The 19,884-nt window shown below is 36.9% G+C and overlaps 1 protein-coding gene across 1 annotated transcript in view; it reads right to left on the bottom strand.

Annotated features, from left to right (window-relative positions):
• The window catches only part of LAMA3 (laminin subunit alpha 3), a 142,711-nt gene that overhangs the window by 23,445 nt on the left and 99,382 nt on the right, over positions 1-19,884 (bottom strand). The window contains exons 47-59 of the mRNA XM_081950278.1: positions 17,789-17,956; positions 17,138-17,334; positions 14,969-15,085; positions 14,491-14,645; positions 13,512-13,653; positions 11,211-11,310; positions 7,752-7,868; positions 7,324-7,503; positions 6,120-6,262; positions 5,659-5,832; positions 3,556-3,707; positions 3,309-3,468; positions 342-475 (exon numbers count right to left, since the gene is read on the bottom strand). Of these exons, the coding sequence (XP_081806404.1) occupies positions 342-475; positions 3,309-3,468; positions 3,556-3,707; positions 5,659-5,832; positions 6,120-6,262; positions 7,324-7,503; positions 7,752-7,868; positions 11,211-11,310; positions 13,512-13,653; positions 14,491-14,645; positions 14,969-15,085; positions 17,138-17,334; positions 17,789-17,956 (1,939 nt within the window). The remainder of the gene's footprint in view (positions 1-341; positions 476-3,308; positions 3,469-3,555; positions 3,708-5,658; positions 5,833-6,119; positions 6,263-7,323; positions 7,504-7,751; positions 7,869-11,210; positions 11,311-13,511; positions 13,654-14,490; positions 14,646-14,968; positions 15,086-17,137; positions 17,335-17,788; positions 17,957-19,884) is intronic.

Genomic DNA, 19,884 nt, shown 5'->3' with positions numbered 1-19,884 from the left:
CTTTGGGGCGTTTTAAATAGTTTCATCATGTAGATCCTCAAAAATCATAATAATAACCACCCACTGAAAGCTTCAGCCACCTATATTTGACCTTACAGATAACTAATAACACCCTAAATAAATGGAGGGGAATACTTTATTGTAGATCAGATGCCAATAGGTAGAAGAACAAGTAATAGCATAGCTGTGTACTTGACTAACTTAAAATCTGAATATGATTTCAAAAGATACATAGAAGTTTTTGAAAGCTGATAATAACTATTCATATTTGAATAGGAGAATGTGCTTGACAACATTCCACATTGATAATTATCTAAAGCACAACTAGAAAAAAAAATTACCTCCTGCATGGTTGCACAGCAGTAGTATTAAGATTAAAAGTCTTCTTGAAATTGTACAGGCTGAAAACTCTGTCATTTAAGCTATCTAATTCAATGCAGCCTTCATAATGTGGATAGTCCAGTAGACTCGGAGGCTGTAAGAATAAGAACACTCTTAAAAAAAATAGCAGCAAATTTCAATAATGCTCAGTACAGTATAAACATAGAAATTGCAATTGTCATGAGATTCTGTGACCTTTGATGCATTTTCATTATTGCATTATACAGACCCAACCATTACAATTACATTCAGAATTCCATATCCTTAACATTCTAATTCTTAATTAAAAGAACTTTAAAAGAAAGGTTTTGACTTTTAAGATTGCAAAAATAACTTTGAATATTTGGGATTTACTGATTCACTGAATGTTGGCCCTAATAATTAAAAATCTCACTTCCACATAACATTCCTCAATTTCTCCAGTCTATTTTGAAGTCAACCATGCAGTTATATTCATTCTTCAGAATAAAGAAAACAGGCAGAGAAAATCTTGAGACAATTGGTGTTTACTCTTCAGCTGATCAATAAATATGCAAAATCAATTATCCCATCAGTGTCCCATCTAAAACTACTGCAACAAAACCCTGCCACACTGTAATGCAGAAAGAAAAAATAGATTGTGGGCAGAAAGATCTAGTACAGTGATGGTGAACCTTTTATCCACCAAGTGCCCAAACTGTGCATGCACATGCCCAGGCGAAAAGGTGTGTGCTAGCACAAGCATAAACATGCACATGTGCAAACATGTGCACTGCATGCACATGTTTGCATGCACAGCAGAGATCCAAAGACCAGCTGGCCGGCAGGAGGTGGGGCATCCCAACACCAGCAGCGTGACAAAAGGTGAGATATTTTTGTTTCGTGAGCTTCTGTTTCGTCGTTTGCAGGGAAACAGAAGCTCACGAAAGAAGCGCCACAGAGATCTGACCTGGGGTGATGGCACTCATGCCAGCAGAGAGGGCTCCGCGTGCCACCCCTAGCACGTGTGCCGCAGGTTCGCCATCCCAGAAATAGATAATTTTAGGTTGATCAGATTAAATTTTCTTTGAAAAGATTGAAATTAAATATTGGGGGGAAGCTGGTAATTTATCAGCACATTATTTAAAACAAGAGAAACACAAAATGTAATCTAATTAATTTACACTTTCCCACTTGTATTTTAATATAAAATAAGTAACTTTATGAATTTGATACAGTAGATCGACAGCAAATGAGTAATATTTTGAGTGAATTTGATATTCAATTGTTACCACAGGATTGTGCAAGGATTTTGAAAGCAGCTTTGGAACTTAAAAAATATTTGAGACAATTCAGCTGATGAAAAGCAGAAAGCCTCCAGCCTAGATGGTTTCCTTGTTAAATGGTATAAATATTTTATTGTTATTTGGAGCCCAGTATTATAAGAGGTTTATACTAAATAATTTACATCTGATTAATTGCCTTTATCTTTTTATGAGGCTTATATAAAATGAATTTAAAATCAGGTAAAGGTTCTAAATTCTATGGAAAGGTATAAACCCATATCATTAATTAAAGTAGACACTATTAACTGTTTTGTTGGCTAGATCATTGCAGTGAGTGTTATCTTACATAATTTATCCATCTCAGTCAAGATTTATTAAAACTAGACATCAGACAATTTACATTTATTAATAGATTTTGGACATAGCTCAAGACGTATTAGATTCGGCTCCATTAAAATCTTTAGAAGCTGAAAAGCTTTTGAAATGTTTTCAGATTACTTTTCTAAAGCAAGTTGCATGTGGATGTGGATTTCCACCTTCTTTAATTATATGGATTGCAATTATATTTGAGAGCCAGTTTGGTGTAGTGGTTAAAGGATAGAAAAAGGAGACCATGAGTTAAAATCCTATTTTAGGCATGAAGCCAGTTTGAAGCCTATCTCTTAACAACCTAGAACCGTGATGGCGAACCTATGGCATGTGTGCCACAGGTGGCACACAGCGCCCTCTCTGTGGGCACACGGGTCATCTCCTTAGTTCAGCTCCACCACACATGCGCGTGCACCTCCTGCCGACCAGCTGGTCATCAAGTCTCTGCCATACAGGGGCAGGGGTAGGGGCAGGGTGCATGCGGAAGGGCATGTTTGAATGCACGGGGATGGGGGCATGTGCATCCATGGGGCGAGGGTGCATGCAGGAGGTGTATGCGCATGGCATTTTGAGGGTTCAGGTGCACACACACATGTTTGCACATTTTGGGACTCGGTCCAGAAAAGGTTAGCCATCACTGACCTAGAAGACGGCAATGATTCCAAGCCACTTCAAAAATGTGGCCCAGAAAACTCTGTGAATTGTTTATGTTCAATTTTACTCCAAAGGTAGATGGCACTATTTTACTTGAAAGTATATGCAGGATATGGAATAGTAACTTTAAATCAAATATTTTATAATTATTATTTTAAGAAATTTCAGTGGTTTCACACAGATTTTTTTTTTTTTTAGCCTAATAAACCGCATTGGGAAAATAATCAGCTGAAGTATGCCTTAAATATTTTCTTGAGGTGCTTCAAAGAAACTGGTGTTTTTGATGAATTCTGCTTCTGAAACCAAATTGGTTTTATATTTATATTTAAAATATTAAATGTCATAGGTTTGACAAATCTATAAATTCTTTTAAACTTTTTCTATAACTCCAAAAATCAAACAAATCATGGAAGCTGACTAATTTTTTCCATTTTCAGAATTTTGCTTCTTTGTTTCAAAGCTGGATAATGCTTGACACAGAATTCGACCAAAAATAAACTACAACATAACTTCTCAAGACATATCCTGCAGTGGAGATTTTATTTCCAAGTACTTTTTGGTAAGAATACTATGATAAAATTATGAGAAGTGTCATCTATTGGATTACAAAAAATAATGATTTATTTTTTCTAATATTTGCATAAGATATAAAGCTATTACCGTAAATTCTGGTGGATATCCTCCCACATAGAAGACCACTTTGTCAGGATCCAAGTTAAGAAGAGTGTTACTATTCCTACTGAGATCTCGAGGTTCATATTTGGCTGACAAATCGGAGGGTGCAGCATGCTTGTATGCTAATTCTGCATACTGGTAAATTCTAGAGACAAAGAAAAATGCCTACAATTGAAAGTCTTCCAATATGAGTGCAAAATAATTGGAAAGGATCTATTTTAAGGGTCCATACCTCTTAAACGTGACTTGATCCAAAGCTATATCCTTAGTGGTTTTCTCATACAATTTTTCTGTCACTCGTATTTCATTTTCGGAGCCTCCTAGGTTATAGGCACAAATAAGATGACCACCACGAATAGCCATACCGATATAGTTGCTGGAACTCTGAACATGAAAGCTTAAGTTAATTCTTCAGACAACTGCTATATATTATATAATTCTTTTTTTAAAAATATATATCATCAAATGCAATGCCTACAAAGGAGGAGTATGCAAACAAGATCATCAGGACATGTTTTCAATTTTTCTGAGTCTGCTGAGATTCCAAAAATAAAAATAAAAAATTCCCACATAAGCTTGTGTTCACCCCTGGAACCAAAGTTGCCTTAGAGATAAATCTAAATTCAATGTAGATATTCAAGACAATTGGATGGTACAAATCCTTCAAAGAACTCTGAATGGATGTTTATAATCCTCTAATAGTCTAGTCCTCAAATTCAGGATTCTGTAGGCTAAATCATTTCCACTGATATATAGTATAAGTATACATACATACATACACAAATGCACACATAGTAAACCCTGATTAACAGACTAATAAGTGAAGTGGTGCCCGTTTCAGCCAATGTCTTTTAAAAGGTGAATCAGATTGATGTATGTCTAAAAGTTTCATATATAGTTCATAATATATAGAAAACAGACCACGTTGAAAGCTTCACAGGGAACAACAGGCTTATAACATCTACATTCTAAGAATCAGTTAGAAGAATTATACTAGGATGGGTAATTAACACAAATAATTCATGACAGTACACATTTGATGCTTTTAGAAAGTAATTATGTGGGTCCTTTGACATAATGACAGGAGCTTGGCTCTATTTTTAGCTATAACTCCATTTATTTACTGCATTAAAGATACATTTGGAAGATAATTTTGACCATTATTCAAATAATAAATCCCAAAATGAAAATATGAGGTAAATAATTTGTTGGGGTAGAGGAAGCCACAGAAAAATATGGGTATTAATATTTTAGATTGGTTTATTGTTTAGTGCCCTAAAACTGGTGAGACATGATCATTGATATAATCCAAGAAAACCCTTACATAAACATGGGACTGATGTCTCAAGGCCTAGAATAAAGTAAATATGTTGATTCAAAAGAGTGGAAGGCTTAGGATTTTAAATCTGAGTTTACCAAATAAACATAGAGATTAATTTCTGCATTTTGCTGTAGACTGACATTTTGCTTACATATATTTCTTGACTGAGTGACTCCTTTTTTAAATTCTGGAACCCTGATGTTATTTTCAGTTTATGAACTTTTATTGAACTAATCAATATTGATTACTATTTTTCATGTGATCTTCAAGGGTGTATTTAAACATTAAGCTTCATTATTTTCCATATGTAATATAATATTATTTATTGTTATTTTCCCTCTGTTTCTGATTTCTTTTTCTTGTTTTTTGCTGATTTTTTCCTTATCTTTTTTGGCATATTAAGGTTATACAATTTTTAAAATGCTATCTCAAATTAAACAGCAGTGAAGAAGGTACCTAGGGCCATGTTCAAAGATACAAATAAACTGTGCTACCAGCTCATATACAACAGAGCAATCCAAAAGAGGGCACTCTTCTTTATATTTCAAAGGGCTCTTAATTATCTCTTTTTGTGACCAATCCAAATATAGACTAGTACTGTATATGATCAAGACTCAATTCAGAGCCTTTTGGGAGAATGAAGAGCTTTTAGAGATAACAGAATCCAATAATTTAAAGGTTCTGGATGGGACCACTGCTGGTGAAAACATCAATGATAGTATTGTTACACTCATGATGTTTTCCACAGGTGAGGACTTGGCCTCTGCAATAGACAGAATGCCCCCCTTTACCTCAAATTTATTCAGTTACGGTCATTGACCAGCCAGGTAATAAAAAAAAGAAAAAAAAATTCAGAAGCACTGTTAAAATACAGCTAAGACATGTTTTTTTTAAAAAAAAAAGGTTTAGACTTGAAATTTAAAAAATGAATAAATTACAGTAAAATAAAATATATTTTGGTTATAGATTTATGATTTTTCAATAATGGCTTGGTAAGAAACAGTCAACACTTACATCTTTGTTACCCAGATACATGACAAACATGTTGCGTGTTTGTGTCATGTCTTCCTTTTTATTAGGCCTTTGTAGAAGGAAAGAAAGGGAAGTATAACCCTTCAGATCATCCAGGATATCAGGAAGTCGAACTTCAACTCCCGATTTGCCGTTGAATTTCATAGGGATGGCCACCTAAAATAAGGTTTGTAAGTAATTACAAACTTAGTTAGGAAGCAAAGCAAAGCTTCAACTTACACACCTTTCAGCAAGCCATACTGCATTTACAGTATATCATTCTTAAACAATTCAACCAACTTGGACTTAAACAGTTTTGTGAATATTACTCTTATCCCCATTGGCTTGACCTATGTAGACATCCAAAATAAAATACTTTTGAGAAAAGATGCATAAAAATATTTTGATAAGTATGTGAGAATAATTTTTTTTTTAAAGGAAGCAAGGAAATTTTTGCCACGCACCTTATTTGCAGCATCCCTGGCTTGCTGGATGAGCTCCCTGATGCGATTTATATTCTCAGTTAGATTGCTTGTTGATATGACTTGCTGATTGATATTTGTAATCTTGTTAAACAGATCTGGGAGCATGCTTGTTAAATTATTTACTGTTGAAAGCATTTTAAAATGAGGGAGAAATGTAAGACATTCCATATCAAATTTCAGATTGCCAATTTATAGACATAATTATTACAATTATGGCTAAAGCCTAAAGAAACTGGGAATTTAATTTTTAGTTATTAACAATATACTAGTTTAATTACTTGCTAATTATAAGCCCTGAGTGGGTACAGAAAGGGAAAATTATAACTGACCAGCTTGCCATGCCCTATTTTGTTTTCAAGAACACAAACTAGAAGAAATAGCTACACTGTTAAGCTTAAACATATGAACAAGTCTTTTCCAGTCTTTCACATCCTCCAAATGTCTTGAACTACAAAAATTATTCACCCATACCCAACATTCAAGGTGAAGAATTCGAGATTTGTCTAAACACCCACTGGGAAATGTAATTATAATTTTGGAGAAAACATGACTAGTATTTTACTATATGCCCAATAATCGCTACAGCTCTCTAACAGTGTTCTACAACAGAAAGTGGAACTTTCCCCTACATATAAAATGAGGCTGATGCAGGAAGTGATAGTCCTGTGTAGACTTGCTTCACCATACAAACTTGCTTCAATTTAACAAGTTAAACCTACTTGTGATCTGTTAAACCTACACCTACCACCGCAATAAGTTAAACTTGATATCTGAAATCAATACAAGTGGTGTTCCCAACTGCTTCAACCCAATGACTATGCCCTTATGGAGCAAGGGGATTCAAGCATTTTTGCTACTGCTTAGATTGATCAAAGTCTCTAAAATCAAATATCCAAGAGCTGCCTTCCATATATCTATGCTATGTAGGTTTTGACAGGCGTTACTATGCAATTTCTTAGAAGAGATTACTCTAGAGTGAGGACCTAAATTATCTGGTTTTGACTTTTCCAGAAAATTCTCCAATTCTCACAATGTTTCATTCTATAACACTCACTGGGTGTATCTGCTAAGACGACTCAACAGATGTATCAACAACTGACTTTTTTCAGAAAATATATCATAAGAAAACTCTGATATTAATTTTAAAATAGTTTAAGGAATCCATATAAAAGAAAAAAGCTACCTGAATGGCTTGCTTCTCTCAAAGCCTTGTTGAAATCAGTAATCTGTACATTTTCATAGGTGTTTTTTATGTTTTCAACTCCAGCTTTAATTGGCTCCAGTTCACTGAGTACATTTGTAGTAATATTGTTGGCATTCTTAATCATGGTATTTGCAGTTGTGATTAAGCTCTCTGTATTATCTAGTAGGCAGATAAAGTGGCATATACATTCAGGATAACATTTATTTGTCTTTTAAGATATAAACTATGTAAAATGCTCTCTACTGAAATATATGAGGCTTATATTCTGCACTATTGTAAGTAAGTGTATAATTTGTATACAATTTTTGTTTCTTTTCTTCCACTTAATGCTTTTTAAATAAAAAATATAAGGGTACAGTAAATCCAATAAAATGTACATTAGTAAAAAGTCACATCGTCTTACTTACCTCTCTCTATTCCCTGAAGGTTAATTTGGAACTCACTAAGATCTCCCCGTATTGCAGTTTTTTTCCGTTCGGCTTCCTGAAGCTTGTTCCTCATATCATCAAGTCCTGGACTGAGATCTATAAAATAATCCACTATAAATCATTCTGACAATTATGGATTGCCCTCACTTTATTACTAACTAGCTGATGACCTGGCATTGCCTGGGTATTTATAGACGTTGAAGCGTTTGTCTGACAGGGAATCATTGAGAGGGGCCTTTCTTCCCCCTACTTCCATGTCCATCATGCCTGCCCTCTCCCTTCCCCCTCCCATACGCTCCTATTTCCCGCCCTGTCTATGATCCTGGCACATCGCCTCAAATCCATCAGGCGCTTCCAATTGATCCACTGGAGGACAAACGTCACAGTTGGTTTTCCAGAGGAAGCTGCGAAGGAACTGACATAACAAACAATTGCTGCTCTAGGACGTTGCACTTGCTCTGCTTAACAGCCCAGGCTCTCCCTATTCCCTCCCATGACGTCACAAACAATTGCCCTCTGGGACGCTGCACTCACTCTCCTTAATGGGCCAGGCATTCCAGAATTATGCTGGAATATATTTAAATATAAATATGTTGTTGTTGTTGTTGTTGTTGTTGATGATGATAATAATACAGATGATAGATAGATAGATAGATAGATAGATAGATAGATAGATAGATAGAATAGAATAGAATAGAATAGAATAGATAGTAGTTTTACTATTCACGCTCCTATAACTCACTGCTTTCCTATGAGGTTTTCCTCTAGTCATTCTTTTGCCCAGATGGCCAGACATGAACCCATCACAGCCAAATTCATTTTCAGTGTAATCCTACTAGGCAAATTTAGCTACATTTAAATATGTAGCTAAATTTGAGACTTTGGAAAAAAGTTCAGAGAAGAACAAATAAGATGATCAAAGGCCTGGAGACTGAAACATATGAAGAACAGTTGCAGGATTTGGGTTTGGCTAGGCTAGAGAAAAGAAGAACTAGGGGTGACATGATAGCAGTATTCCAATATTTGAGAGGCTGCTACAAAGAAGGAGTCAATTATTCTCCAAAGGTCCAGAGGGCAGGACAAGAAACAATGGTTGGAAACAAATCAAGGAGAGAAGCAACCTAGAATTAAGGAGAAACTTCCTAACGGTGAGAACAATTAATCAATGGAACAGCTTGCCTTCAGAAATCATGGGCGCTTTATCACTGGAGGGTTTTAAGACGACACTGGACAGTCAGTAGTCCGAAATCATTCTTTGCTTGCTTTGAAGTGGAGACATCAGAAACAGCTAAAATACAGCAACCAGCCCATTGTAACCCCCATCTCATTGTGGAGGAAGAGGAGGTGAGGAGCATTCTGAGGGCTGTGGACCCTAGAAAGGCTGCTGGTCCTGACGGTATCTTTGGCCGAGTGCTTAAACACTGTGCTGATCAGTTAGCTGGAGTCTTTACCAGAATCTTCAATCAGTCTTTATCCCAGTCCACTATTCCACCTTATTTGAAGGCTTCCACCATTGTTCCGCTGCCAAAGAAGTTCCCTATCAATAACCTCAACGATTAAAGACTAGTGGCACTCACTCCTATCATCATGAAGTGTTTTGAGAAATTGGTCTGTCAGCATATCATTTCTGGTCTTCCGCATACATTTGCTAAACATCAGTTTGCATACAAAAGAAATAAATATACAGGGACGCTATAGCCATCATTCTTCACACTACTCTAACTCATCTGGAACAGTGGGGGAGGGGGCTATGTGGGGGTGCTTTTTGTAGATTTTAGCTCTGCATTTAACACAATACTTCCACATAGACTAGTGTCTAAACTTATGGATTTTGGGCTTTCTTATTCAATCTGCCTTTGGATTATGGATTTCCTGTCTGGCCGCTCTCAGAGGGTCAGATTAGGTAATCATATCTCTTCAGCCCTTATTCTTAACACTGGTACACCCTAGGGTTGCGTGTTGAGTCCCTTACTCTATATTCTTTATGTGCATGACTGCATTTCCACTCACACTAGTAATAATATTACTAAATTTGCATATGATACAACAGTGGTGGGACTAATATCTGGAGGGAGGGGGATGAGTCTGCCTATCGAGATGAGGCGGACTGGTTGCTTTCGTGGTGTGGAGACAACAACTTGGTCTTTAACATCAATAAGACCAAGGAGCTTATAGCGGACTACAGAAGGAATAGATCAGACATCCAGACCTTACTTATCAATGGAGACCGAGTGGAGCAAGTAGCCATTTTTAAGTTTCTGGGTGTTATCATAAAAGAGGAGCTGACCTGGAACACTCACATTGCAGCATTGGTCAAAAGAGCCTAGCAGAGATTATACTACCTGAGACTTCTCAGGAAACAACTACTGAATGAAAAACTGCTGGTGACCTTCTATCACTGCATCTTAGAGAGTATTTTAACTTACTGCATCTGTGTTTGCCAATTGCACAGTGGCAGATAGGACAGCACTCCAGAGGGTCAACATCATTGCCCAGAGGATTATTGGTTGCCCTCTCCCCTCTTTGGAAGAGCTTTATACCTCCCACTTCCTTAAGAAAGTTCAAAACATTCTTAAAGATCCATCTCATCCTGGACACCTTTTTTTTGAACTATTACCATCTGGCAGATGGTACAGGATAATAAAAACAAGGACAAATAGGCTGAAAAACAGCTTCTATCCCAGGACAGTAACTATATTGGATTCTATGGTATAATGCAATGTTGGGTTTTCAATTTCAATTATATAGAAAGTAAAGGATGTATGTTTGTGATTTTATTTTTATAGTTATAATATACACTGAAGACGGCATTTAATTTTGTTGTACTATGTGCAACAACAAATGGTATAGGGTCTGATGCTTGAGCAAGCAGCTGGATTAGAGGATCTCCCAGCTCTATTCTATTCCGAATATGGCTTTGGTTTGAGCATTTTAGAAATATCAGAGCCCCTTTCCCAGATAATTTACAATTACTGGTAATCAATGGAAGGAATCCAGTTCAAACAATTCTGGAAGTTGAAGTCCATACTTCTTAAAGTTGCCAAGACTGTGAAATGCTGATACAAGAGGAAGAAACCAATGGATTCTGTAGCCTCCCTTCTCTCACACACAGCTTTTCCTAGGTTGAGTTTTGTAAGGTCTGTTTCTCTAAAACTCATTCTGTTGAAAGGCCATCTTAAAACAAAGAAAAGCATTTTATGCTTATCAAAACAAAGAAAAGCACTTTCACTACCAACTGCCATACTCTTTATCAATTGTAGTGACGTGAACTAGACTGATGTAAAAACTTCCGATTTCCAAAAAGGAGCCAGACAATGATAAATATGTTATAACATAGCTTCTAACAAGGTAAGGCCTGAAGCAATAGTGCAGAGTGAAACCCTAAAGTTTTTTTATCACGTTTTGTAACACTTGCAATGTATGATGGGCTGATGATACCTTGCAATGTCTTCTGTGTTTCTCGTGCTTTGTTTAACACTTTTCCACTCTTGGTTTTAAGTCTTTCAGCCATTCCAGGTAGATCTTTTTCATCCACTGTCTGAAAATGAAGCACTGCCAGGTAAGAGGTTTGTACAGCAAAAGAAGTACAATTTCATAATCCAAGCCAGCAGTAGCAGAATTGCTGTAACTGTTTTGTGTGACTTCACAACTAGAGGTTGGTGCAAAATGAAGCAGGTCGCAAAAAAGGGCCAGAACAGAGCAATATGCTCCAGAAACAGAGCTCTTACGATGCAAAAATCAATTTCTTTTGAGGTTTATTTATCTCAGTAGGCAAAATCTGTCTCTCTTTACCCATCACATTTGAAAGAACTTCTCTGGGAGAGAACACAATTCTTACATATCTCTACTTCTATCTGACCAGAACCCTGATAGGTCTTTTCAGGTCTCCTGATATTGTGCTACCATTTGTTCTATTCATCCCACCTATCACTGAAGAGTTACTATTAATTTTGGTGTTGTCACTATTATCTGTACTATTATTACTAGATTAATTACTTTTTATGTAATGTTATTGTATTTTATGTCTACATTTAGTTTTATTAATTATAGGTTTGTGTGTTTTCCAGTAGGAAAATTTCATTTGATTTGAATCCCTCCCTCCCTCTTTCTCTCTCTCATACTGCTATTTTGTTTTTTAAAAAAGTGCATCCCACATAAATCACCTGGAAATCAAAGATGTTTCTAGTGTTTCCTATAAAAGCTATCATATAGCAATTATTTTTCCTTAAGAATTTGTTTGTGAGAAGAAGAAAAACATGGGAATTACACCTCGGAATTAGAGCCGAGGTGGCACAGTAGTTAGAGTGCAGCACTGCAGGCTACTTCAGCTGACTGCTAGCTGCAGTTCGGCAGTTCAAATCTCACTGGCTCAAGGTTGACTCAGCCTTGCCAAAATGGCGTTTCTTCCCCCTTTCCTACTGCCTTTACAAATGAACTGTCTCCTTTGAAAAATTTTCTGGGTTGGAATTACTATACCCCAGTGAATCCTAGAGGCATCTCTTCGTATAATCTTCCTTGGACTGGAAAAAATTGATTTTAACTGGCGGGGAGCTGTATTGAAAGACTAATATCCCACATTGGACTTTGCGTGCCTGTGGATCTCGCCTGACGGTGCACTTCTACAGACGCCATATTTTTGTCTAGACTTATAACTTTCTCTGAGTTTCGCAATGCCTGCGAAGAAGCCCCCCCCCCCCCTAAACCGGCATCGGCTCCAACATCCTCTGCTTCAAGCCCTGTTCCCCAACAAACACTATTATCTTCTTTTTTACAACCTAAAGCTTCTGAGGGGGAACAGCTGTCTCAAGAAATGTTTCAACAAATGTTCCAGACACTTATAAAGGGACAGGATGAAATTAAAAAGCAGCTGGCGGATTTAAAGGAACAACCGCTTAGAGAGGGATGTAAAAACATTATGAAGCAGTATATAAGTCTAGGTGCTATTGCTATTGCTAATTACAAATGTAAGTTGATGCTATCTTTTTCCCCAATAAATTTCATTTGAAGCAGAGTAATTCTCTGGAAATCGAGATGGCACATAGTTGGTAAAGCCAAGACAAAAACTAATTAATTGATGAGAACAACTACATAAAGCTAATATTCTTGGTCTCCAATCATTTCTCCCAAGAGTTACATCGAAAATTACAATTTAGTCCAACTTTGGGAGATCTCTAGAAACTGCATTCCAGGTTTCTATAAACTATGTAAGATCTTAAGGCCTGCCTCAATCTGTTACTGTCCTACAAGTGTAATAGAACACATGTTAAGTTTGTTTATTTTTCTACTGGGCAGGAGGAGGGTGGTCTGAAGATAGTTCTACATCCATTACCTTGTCAAAATCAGACCAGATCTTCTTTGGGGATTTAGGTTTACAGTGACTATTCTTTTCTAGACATAAAAAGATCAATTAAAATAGCACATTAAGTTGCATTCAGATGAGTTCTAGAGGTCTTCTTATAATTTGGTTGGTACTCCTTTACAGAATTAGCTTTTGCTAAGATTGCTCTTTAGCATCTTCTCCTGCAGTGTAGAACATGTTCAGCCTCTTCGCATACATCTTACATTAAGGCAGTGAGGTCATTGAAGACAACTAAAATCTTGTCTTCAGAATTTATACAGACAGGCTACGTTTAGCCTTCCCAAACAATGCTGACATATCAGATCTACTTCCTTTGTTGAATGTATTTGTATTTAAAAAAAAAAGCAATTCTATATGATGTGCGTTTAGAATACTCTTACCGCTAAAGCTGAATCTGCTGCACTTGATGCTTTGTTAGCTGCTGCTTCTGCTGCTCTAATAATATCAGAAATATTCTCAAAAGTGCTACCAGCTCCCACAGTACAGGTCACTAGCTCATTCTTGCTGGCATTCTTCTTGAGTCTGTGGAGAGGGGGGAAATATAGTGCAGATGTCAAGAAAATTATAATACTTTAGCTGATATTTTGGCTTTCAGAAAGAAAGGAAAAAGGAAAGGAAGGAAGGAAGGAAGGAAGGAAGAGGGAGGGAGGAAGAAAAGGGATGGATGGTCTAGCGTTATGCAACTTTATGAAACGCAGCATATTTTGTATGATAAGTTAATTTGAAATATTAACATTTAAAGAAGAGACCATCACCAATAGAAGTGCATATGAAATAAAAATGAATCCATTCAGGAAATAGATTTTAAAAATGGGAATGTGTATAATTTCATCACCGTTTATATTTTTGGAGGGTGGATGGGATTAATTCTGAGAGGGCATAGCCTAAGCCAGTATTTTTAAAGCGTAGTTCAAGAACTCCTGTGAGGCCCTCAAAAGCTTAGGGATCTGCAGAATCCATATTATTAGCCAAATATTGAAAATATTTGCAGAAAATTAAAACAATCTTACTCATTTCATTATTAATTTGTTTAAAATATTATTTTCTTCATTTAAATATTTTATTTATGTTAATATGCATTGAGTTTGATATTATTATTTTTACAGGAATAAATATTCTAAGAAGGTGGCAACATCATCACTGAGTATGCAGCATTTGGCACAACTTAATTGTACCTTAAATGTCATTCATCTCTGCAATACAGTAAAGCACGCTCCCCATTCCTCTTAAATCAGTTTCAGCATAACCACATAGTTTGCCATTCCACCAGAAGGGAACCATCCACGTCCAATGTATAAAACACTTCAAGCAAGGAATAAACCATTCTAGAACAATTAATTTACAAAAGTGAAGACATACTCATCCAACTTTCTTGCCAGGTCTTGTAAAGAGTTGGCATGCATTTCTGCTTTCACTACCAAAGGTTCCTTACTGGACGATAAGAATTGGCTCTTCAGTTTTTCATCCAGATCTTTCTTTGCTCCATCCAAATTGGCAGCTAGGCTTTCATATTCCTGGAATTAGAAGAGAATTGTATGCGTGGTGACTAAGATGCATAACATATCTATAAGAAATAAGTGGCAAACTTTTGTTTGCTTTAATTTCTTATATAAGCCCCAATGGCTGAGCTTTTGAACACAACATGAAGATTACATACAGCAAATGAGCTAGAGATGCCTTTTTCATATGGGAGTAGTAACAGCTCCTATATTTTGCAAATAGATACTACTATCTACAAAACCAAGACATTATTGGTAGTATATTCTTATTTTATCATAATATGAATGTTATTTTCCTCTTTTCAGCCTTATAGAAACTTTAATTCTTTCAAATTTACCTCTTTACTCTTCTGGAACAATTCAAATATATTGTTTGTTTGAGACACCGATGTTTTAGCAGAATTCAGAAGATCCCTTATAGCACTCTGTTGGGTAGCCATCTCTTCTGTCTGTTTCTGATAGAAAAATTAAAAAAGTGATTCCTTTTATTAATGCAAAAGAAAGTTCTATAGCATAGTATAATTACTATTTATATCTTAATTTAAATATGATTTTATATACTGCCACAATCGTACACAGACTCTCGGTAGCTCAAAACATAAAAAGAAAAAAAAAACACAATAACAATAGAAATTTTATAAAATAAGGCCAACAGACAAATCTAAACTCCAAACCAGCGGTCGGCAATCTTAAACATTCAAAGAGCCATTTGGACCTGTTTTCCACAGAAAAGAAAACACTGGGAGCTACAAAACCCTTCCCACGCCTGACTATTTCCTAAGTGGCCACAAAACTAGCATATGTAGCTGAATTAAACTTCCTGTTTTCTTCTGACACTTTTCTTTTCTTGGATTTATCCATGGTTGGCCTACCAGGGACGAAAAGCTCAATAAATTGCATGCCGGAGGGTGCAGTTGTGACACATATTTTGAGCGTTGGGGAGCCACAGCAGAGGGATGAAAGAACCGTATGTGGCTTCAGAGTTGTGTGTTGCTGATTTCTGCTCCAAATGATTTGGTGTCAACTCCTAAATGCTTTCTTTTAAAGCTTTGTTTCAAACAGCTTCTACCAGTACCGAGGCCAAACACATTTCTCATAGGAAGCCATTCCAGAGGACTGGGCCAACAATGGAAAAACAATTTCCTAAAAATAGTGAAGGGCCACCAGCTACACTTCCAGTAGTTGGGAATAGTTAGAATCAATATGATTGGGATGAAAGACACTGGATAGATTCCAGAAGAGAAAAACATTCGGAAGTATGCAATTCAGCCAATACCTAACTCATTGAGGATATAATATAACATTTTTTTAAAGGTGGAAAGATGGATCTGGTATAAAGTGATAGTGACCATGGGGTGTGAAAGTGAAGGGTTTTTCTTTTGAGCTATTTCCTAAGAAACCTCTTCAGCAAAGGAATCATCAAATTAAACGGAGGCATTATTCTGTGAGGTATGGAAATTCTCACAGCCTGGGAAAGAAGAGAGAGGTTTTCAAAATATGGCAGCTAAATAGAAGACAGATGTTTCAGCCTTACCTCTTAAGCGAGATGTCAATCCATTTGTTAGAAATTCGGTTAGAAAGAAATTCAAACAATTCATCAACACTCCATCTTAATGTAATTACTAATAAACTAGGATTGGTCTATACTTTTCTACTTAACTAAAACTTTGTAACTTTTCTTGACATTAAACCTGGTTAATGAGAATCTCCTTGATTTTTTTTCTCCCTTGGTCATATGCTGCTGTTAGGTGCTTGAACTACTGAACGTCTGGGTCTATATGGCCCTGAAGGATTTGAAGGAGGTCCCTGTTCTCCTCTAATGTCCACTCGCTTAGTACAATATTTATTTATGCTTTGTCTTTTTCCATGGAGACATGAATACCAGGGGTGAAGCCCTGTACCTAATGTCTCCTGCCCTTCAAGGACAACTTTGTGGTTGAATTCTAATTCTGCCCCTAGGTAGGTCCAGTGCCTCTTTCTTGTCTGTTTTCAACAGGAAAGACCTCCCACTTGGTATTCCTCTTCTTCTCTGGTTGGCAACCAAGAGCAAATGCTATTTTGAATGAAATCTACCTTGTATCCACTGCTGAAGAACTATTTCTTTTAATGAACAGTGATGAATATTTTAGGTATTTGGCATGGAAACAGAACATGAACTAACAATTTTTACATGTCCTGGTATGATTGGGTCAGTCACGGTATTTGCAGGACAAAAAGAATGAGCTGGGGCATGCCAGATGACTAAACTTTTGCTTAACTATTTCTTTTAGATAAACTGTGTTATAGCTTACTAAAAAAATAAAATAGCAAAAAAAAATATCATAGGAGAAATCTAATTCACAGGGTCTTTTACAGAATTGCCTTGAGACAAGTTACAGATGTAGTAACATTTGCAATAGTTTTTGCCAAATTTTCCCCAAATTATGAAACTTTCCCCATTTAATGCAGCATGCATAAAGATCCACAAGTCTAGATAGGTAAGTAGTTAGATGGTTAGATAGCTTTACCTTAATCTCTTCCAAAAGACGTTCATTTTCTCCATTTAAGTTTTCAGCTAGCTTGGTTTGTTCCTTTGCCTCTCGCAAAGATTCACGAAGATCATTGAGCTTGGATTCATATTCATTTAGTGAATCTCTCACACTTTTAATGAGCCCTTGGTTGTTTGCTTTACGCTTTTCTAGTTCATTCCTTATTCGATCTAGCACTATACATAATGAATAAAGCAAAACAGGAATAAATCAAATAACCTGTGAGCATTAGGTCCTTCAAGTCTTTTTGTCTCACATTCTTTCTATAAATCAATTTCTCATCATGAAATTATTTTTAGTTGGGTAGATCAACTGGCCTAGTAAATGTAAATATAGATAGGAATTAGCCTGTATATTTTTATCTTTATGTTTCCAAACTTTCTGTAAAGATTATTTGACAGCAAAAGCTCAACTGAAGTCCTGAACTAGTTTCAAGCAGCAAGAAAGTACAACACTATTAAAGTGACTATTGCCAGTTTTTTTCATTGTTACACCACAACTCCCTTCACATCCATTACAAACTCGGGGAGCATTTCCAGATAAGGAAACAGTCTTTCTCCATCTAGTCCCACTTTAATAAATCCAATTGAGCCATTTCTCCCCAAAATATGTATAGTTTATAGCTCTTACAGTGTTGGGCTTTTCCTTTTTCCTTTTCTGCTTCTGTTAGCTGTTGGCCAAAATTGCGGTTTCTCATTTCATTGATCATTTGCTGAGCTTTCACCAGCTCTTTTGCAGAGTATTCTGTAGGAAAAGAGGATCCTTCTGTAGAAGTGCCATCTATCTGTCCCAAGAGAACTAAGACAAGAAAAACATGATTTGAATAAATAAGAGACTTTTACTATACCCTATTACAAAGATAAGTGCTGTATATTTAAAGTAGGCGTACAAACATGCACTCTTCAGGGCAGCTGCAAATCACTCCAAAAGTCACATCAATTTGTAGCGATAGAACTGGGAAATGGTTAAATATATGAAAATTAATTATATTAATTATAATTGGGTTTTGTCTTGCTCTAACCACTTCTTGGACTAGACACCTAGCAAATCAATCAAAAATCAGATTAAATACAGAACCCATAAGCAGACGCGCATCCCTCTTTGAAATTTAAAAGGTTGCACTTTCCATTCAATGGACTATAAGTAAATTATTAAAGACATCTAATTTATCTCAGTGGATAGAAACTGCCAATGTACATGGGGCTTATCAAAACTTTGCAGTCTGTCTTATCCACAACTTCTCAGAAGTAAAGTTAATATAATTCAATGAGACTTATTCCTGAATACATGGCTCTAGAATAATAATATATCATCCTTGATAGATGTCCCAAATGGATATTTCCATCTCCTTTTCTTCTTCTTCTATGAACAAGGTGTGACCTTTTTGCATATTAAGAGGACAACTGAACAAGTCAAACTCAAAACGTCTATGGATGTTATGGCTATCAAACACATTCTTGGGAGAGGGAAATTGCCTCAGGTCTTAAAGCAAATGTTTGGGCTATTTTAGACTACTATTCTCCAATATCCACATTATAGGGAAGTTTGTAGAGAAGGTGATGTTTGCAAGTATCTAGACAATTCTGAATAAAATGGATTGTCTAGATCATAACAGCTAGAATTCAGATCTGGGTATCATGGAAACTGCAATGGTCATCCTAGAGGATAACCTTTTAAAGGCCAGGGGCGAGGGAATGAAACCCAACATTGATTGGGGTATCCTTCCAGGCCAAATGGAAGGGCTAAGGCAGTGATTGCTAACCTTTTCCAGAGCAAGTGCCCAAAGGGTGTGCATGCACGCGTGAAGGCACGAGTGCGTACACAAAAACCCCAAAATGCAATGTGCACATGGCCCCCGTATGCATCCCACCCCACACATGCATGCACCCATTTGCACATGCGCCCCTGCACACACCCTGCCCCCCCACATATGCGTATGTGGGCCCTGCATGCCCCCCACCCCTGCATGCGTGCTCGCTTCCACATGTGCCCTGCACGTTGCAGCAGAGACCTGATGACCAGCTGGCCGGTAGGGGGGCATGCGTGCATGCATTGTAGAGCTGAACTAGAGCTACGCATACTCATAGAGAGGGTGCTGTGTGCCACCTGTGGCACGCATGCCATAGTTTAGCCATCATGGGTCTAAGGGACTCTCTTCCTTCCTGAGCAGCTACTTCCAGTTGGTGAGGGATAGAAATTGAGTGCTTGCACATTGTATTATAGGACATTGTAGAGCTCAGCTCTTTCCCCTTATGATTTAACATTTACTTTAAACTGCTAGAAGATGTCATTTGTCAACATAGGGTGACCTATCATAATTGGTAGAAAAATCCAGCTTTTCTGTGTGTCTCTACTTTCTGCAGGGCAGACAGGAGATGAAGATCCTAACCCAGTGCTTGGATGTGGTTAGGAAATAGATGAGAGGAACAGACCCAGGTTGAATTCATCTACAATGGCATAGTTGTAGGTTCTGAAACCAGATATATTCTACCTATACCCTACCTATTTGGGTGGGGGTCATACTTATATGTACTGAGCTGGTTTGCAATCTGGAAGTTGTCCTGGATTTTTAGCTCATTCTTGAACAGCATGTAAAGGACAAAACCATGATTTTACCGTGATTTTACAAAAAACACCATCTGATGCCCCAATTGCATCTTTTCCTCGATCAGGAGGCATTATGCATAAACGATGGGGATTTTTTGCCTGCGTGAGACTTTAAATAA

The sequence above is a fragment of the Natrix helvetica genome, assembly GCF_964273705.1.
Source record: "Natrix helvetica genome assembly, chromosome: 4".
NCBI classification, from domain to species: Eukaryota; Metazoa; Chordata; class Lepidosauria; order Squamata; family Natricidae; genus Natrix; species Natrix helvetica.
Note: the sequence above shows the minus strand (reverse complement) of the source record. Positions and strands in the feature narration are given on the sequence as shown.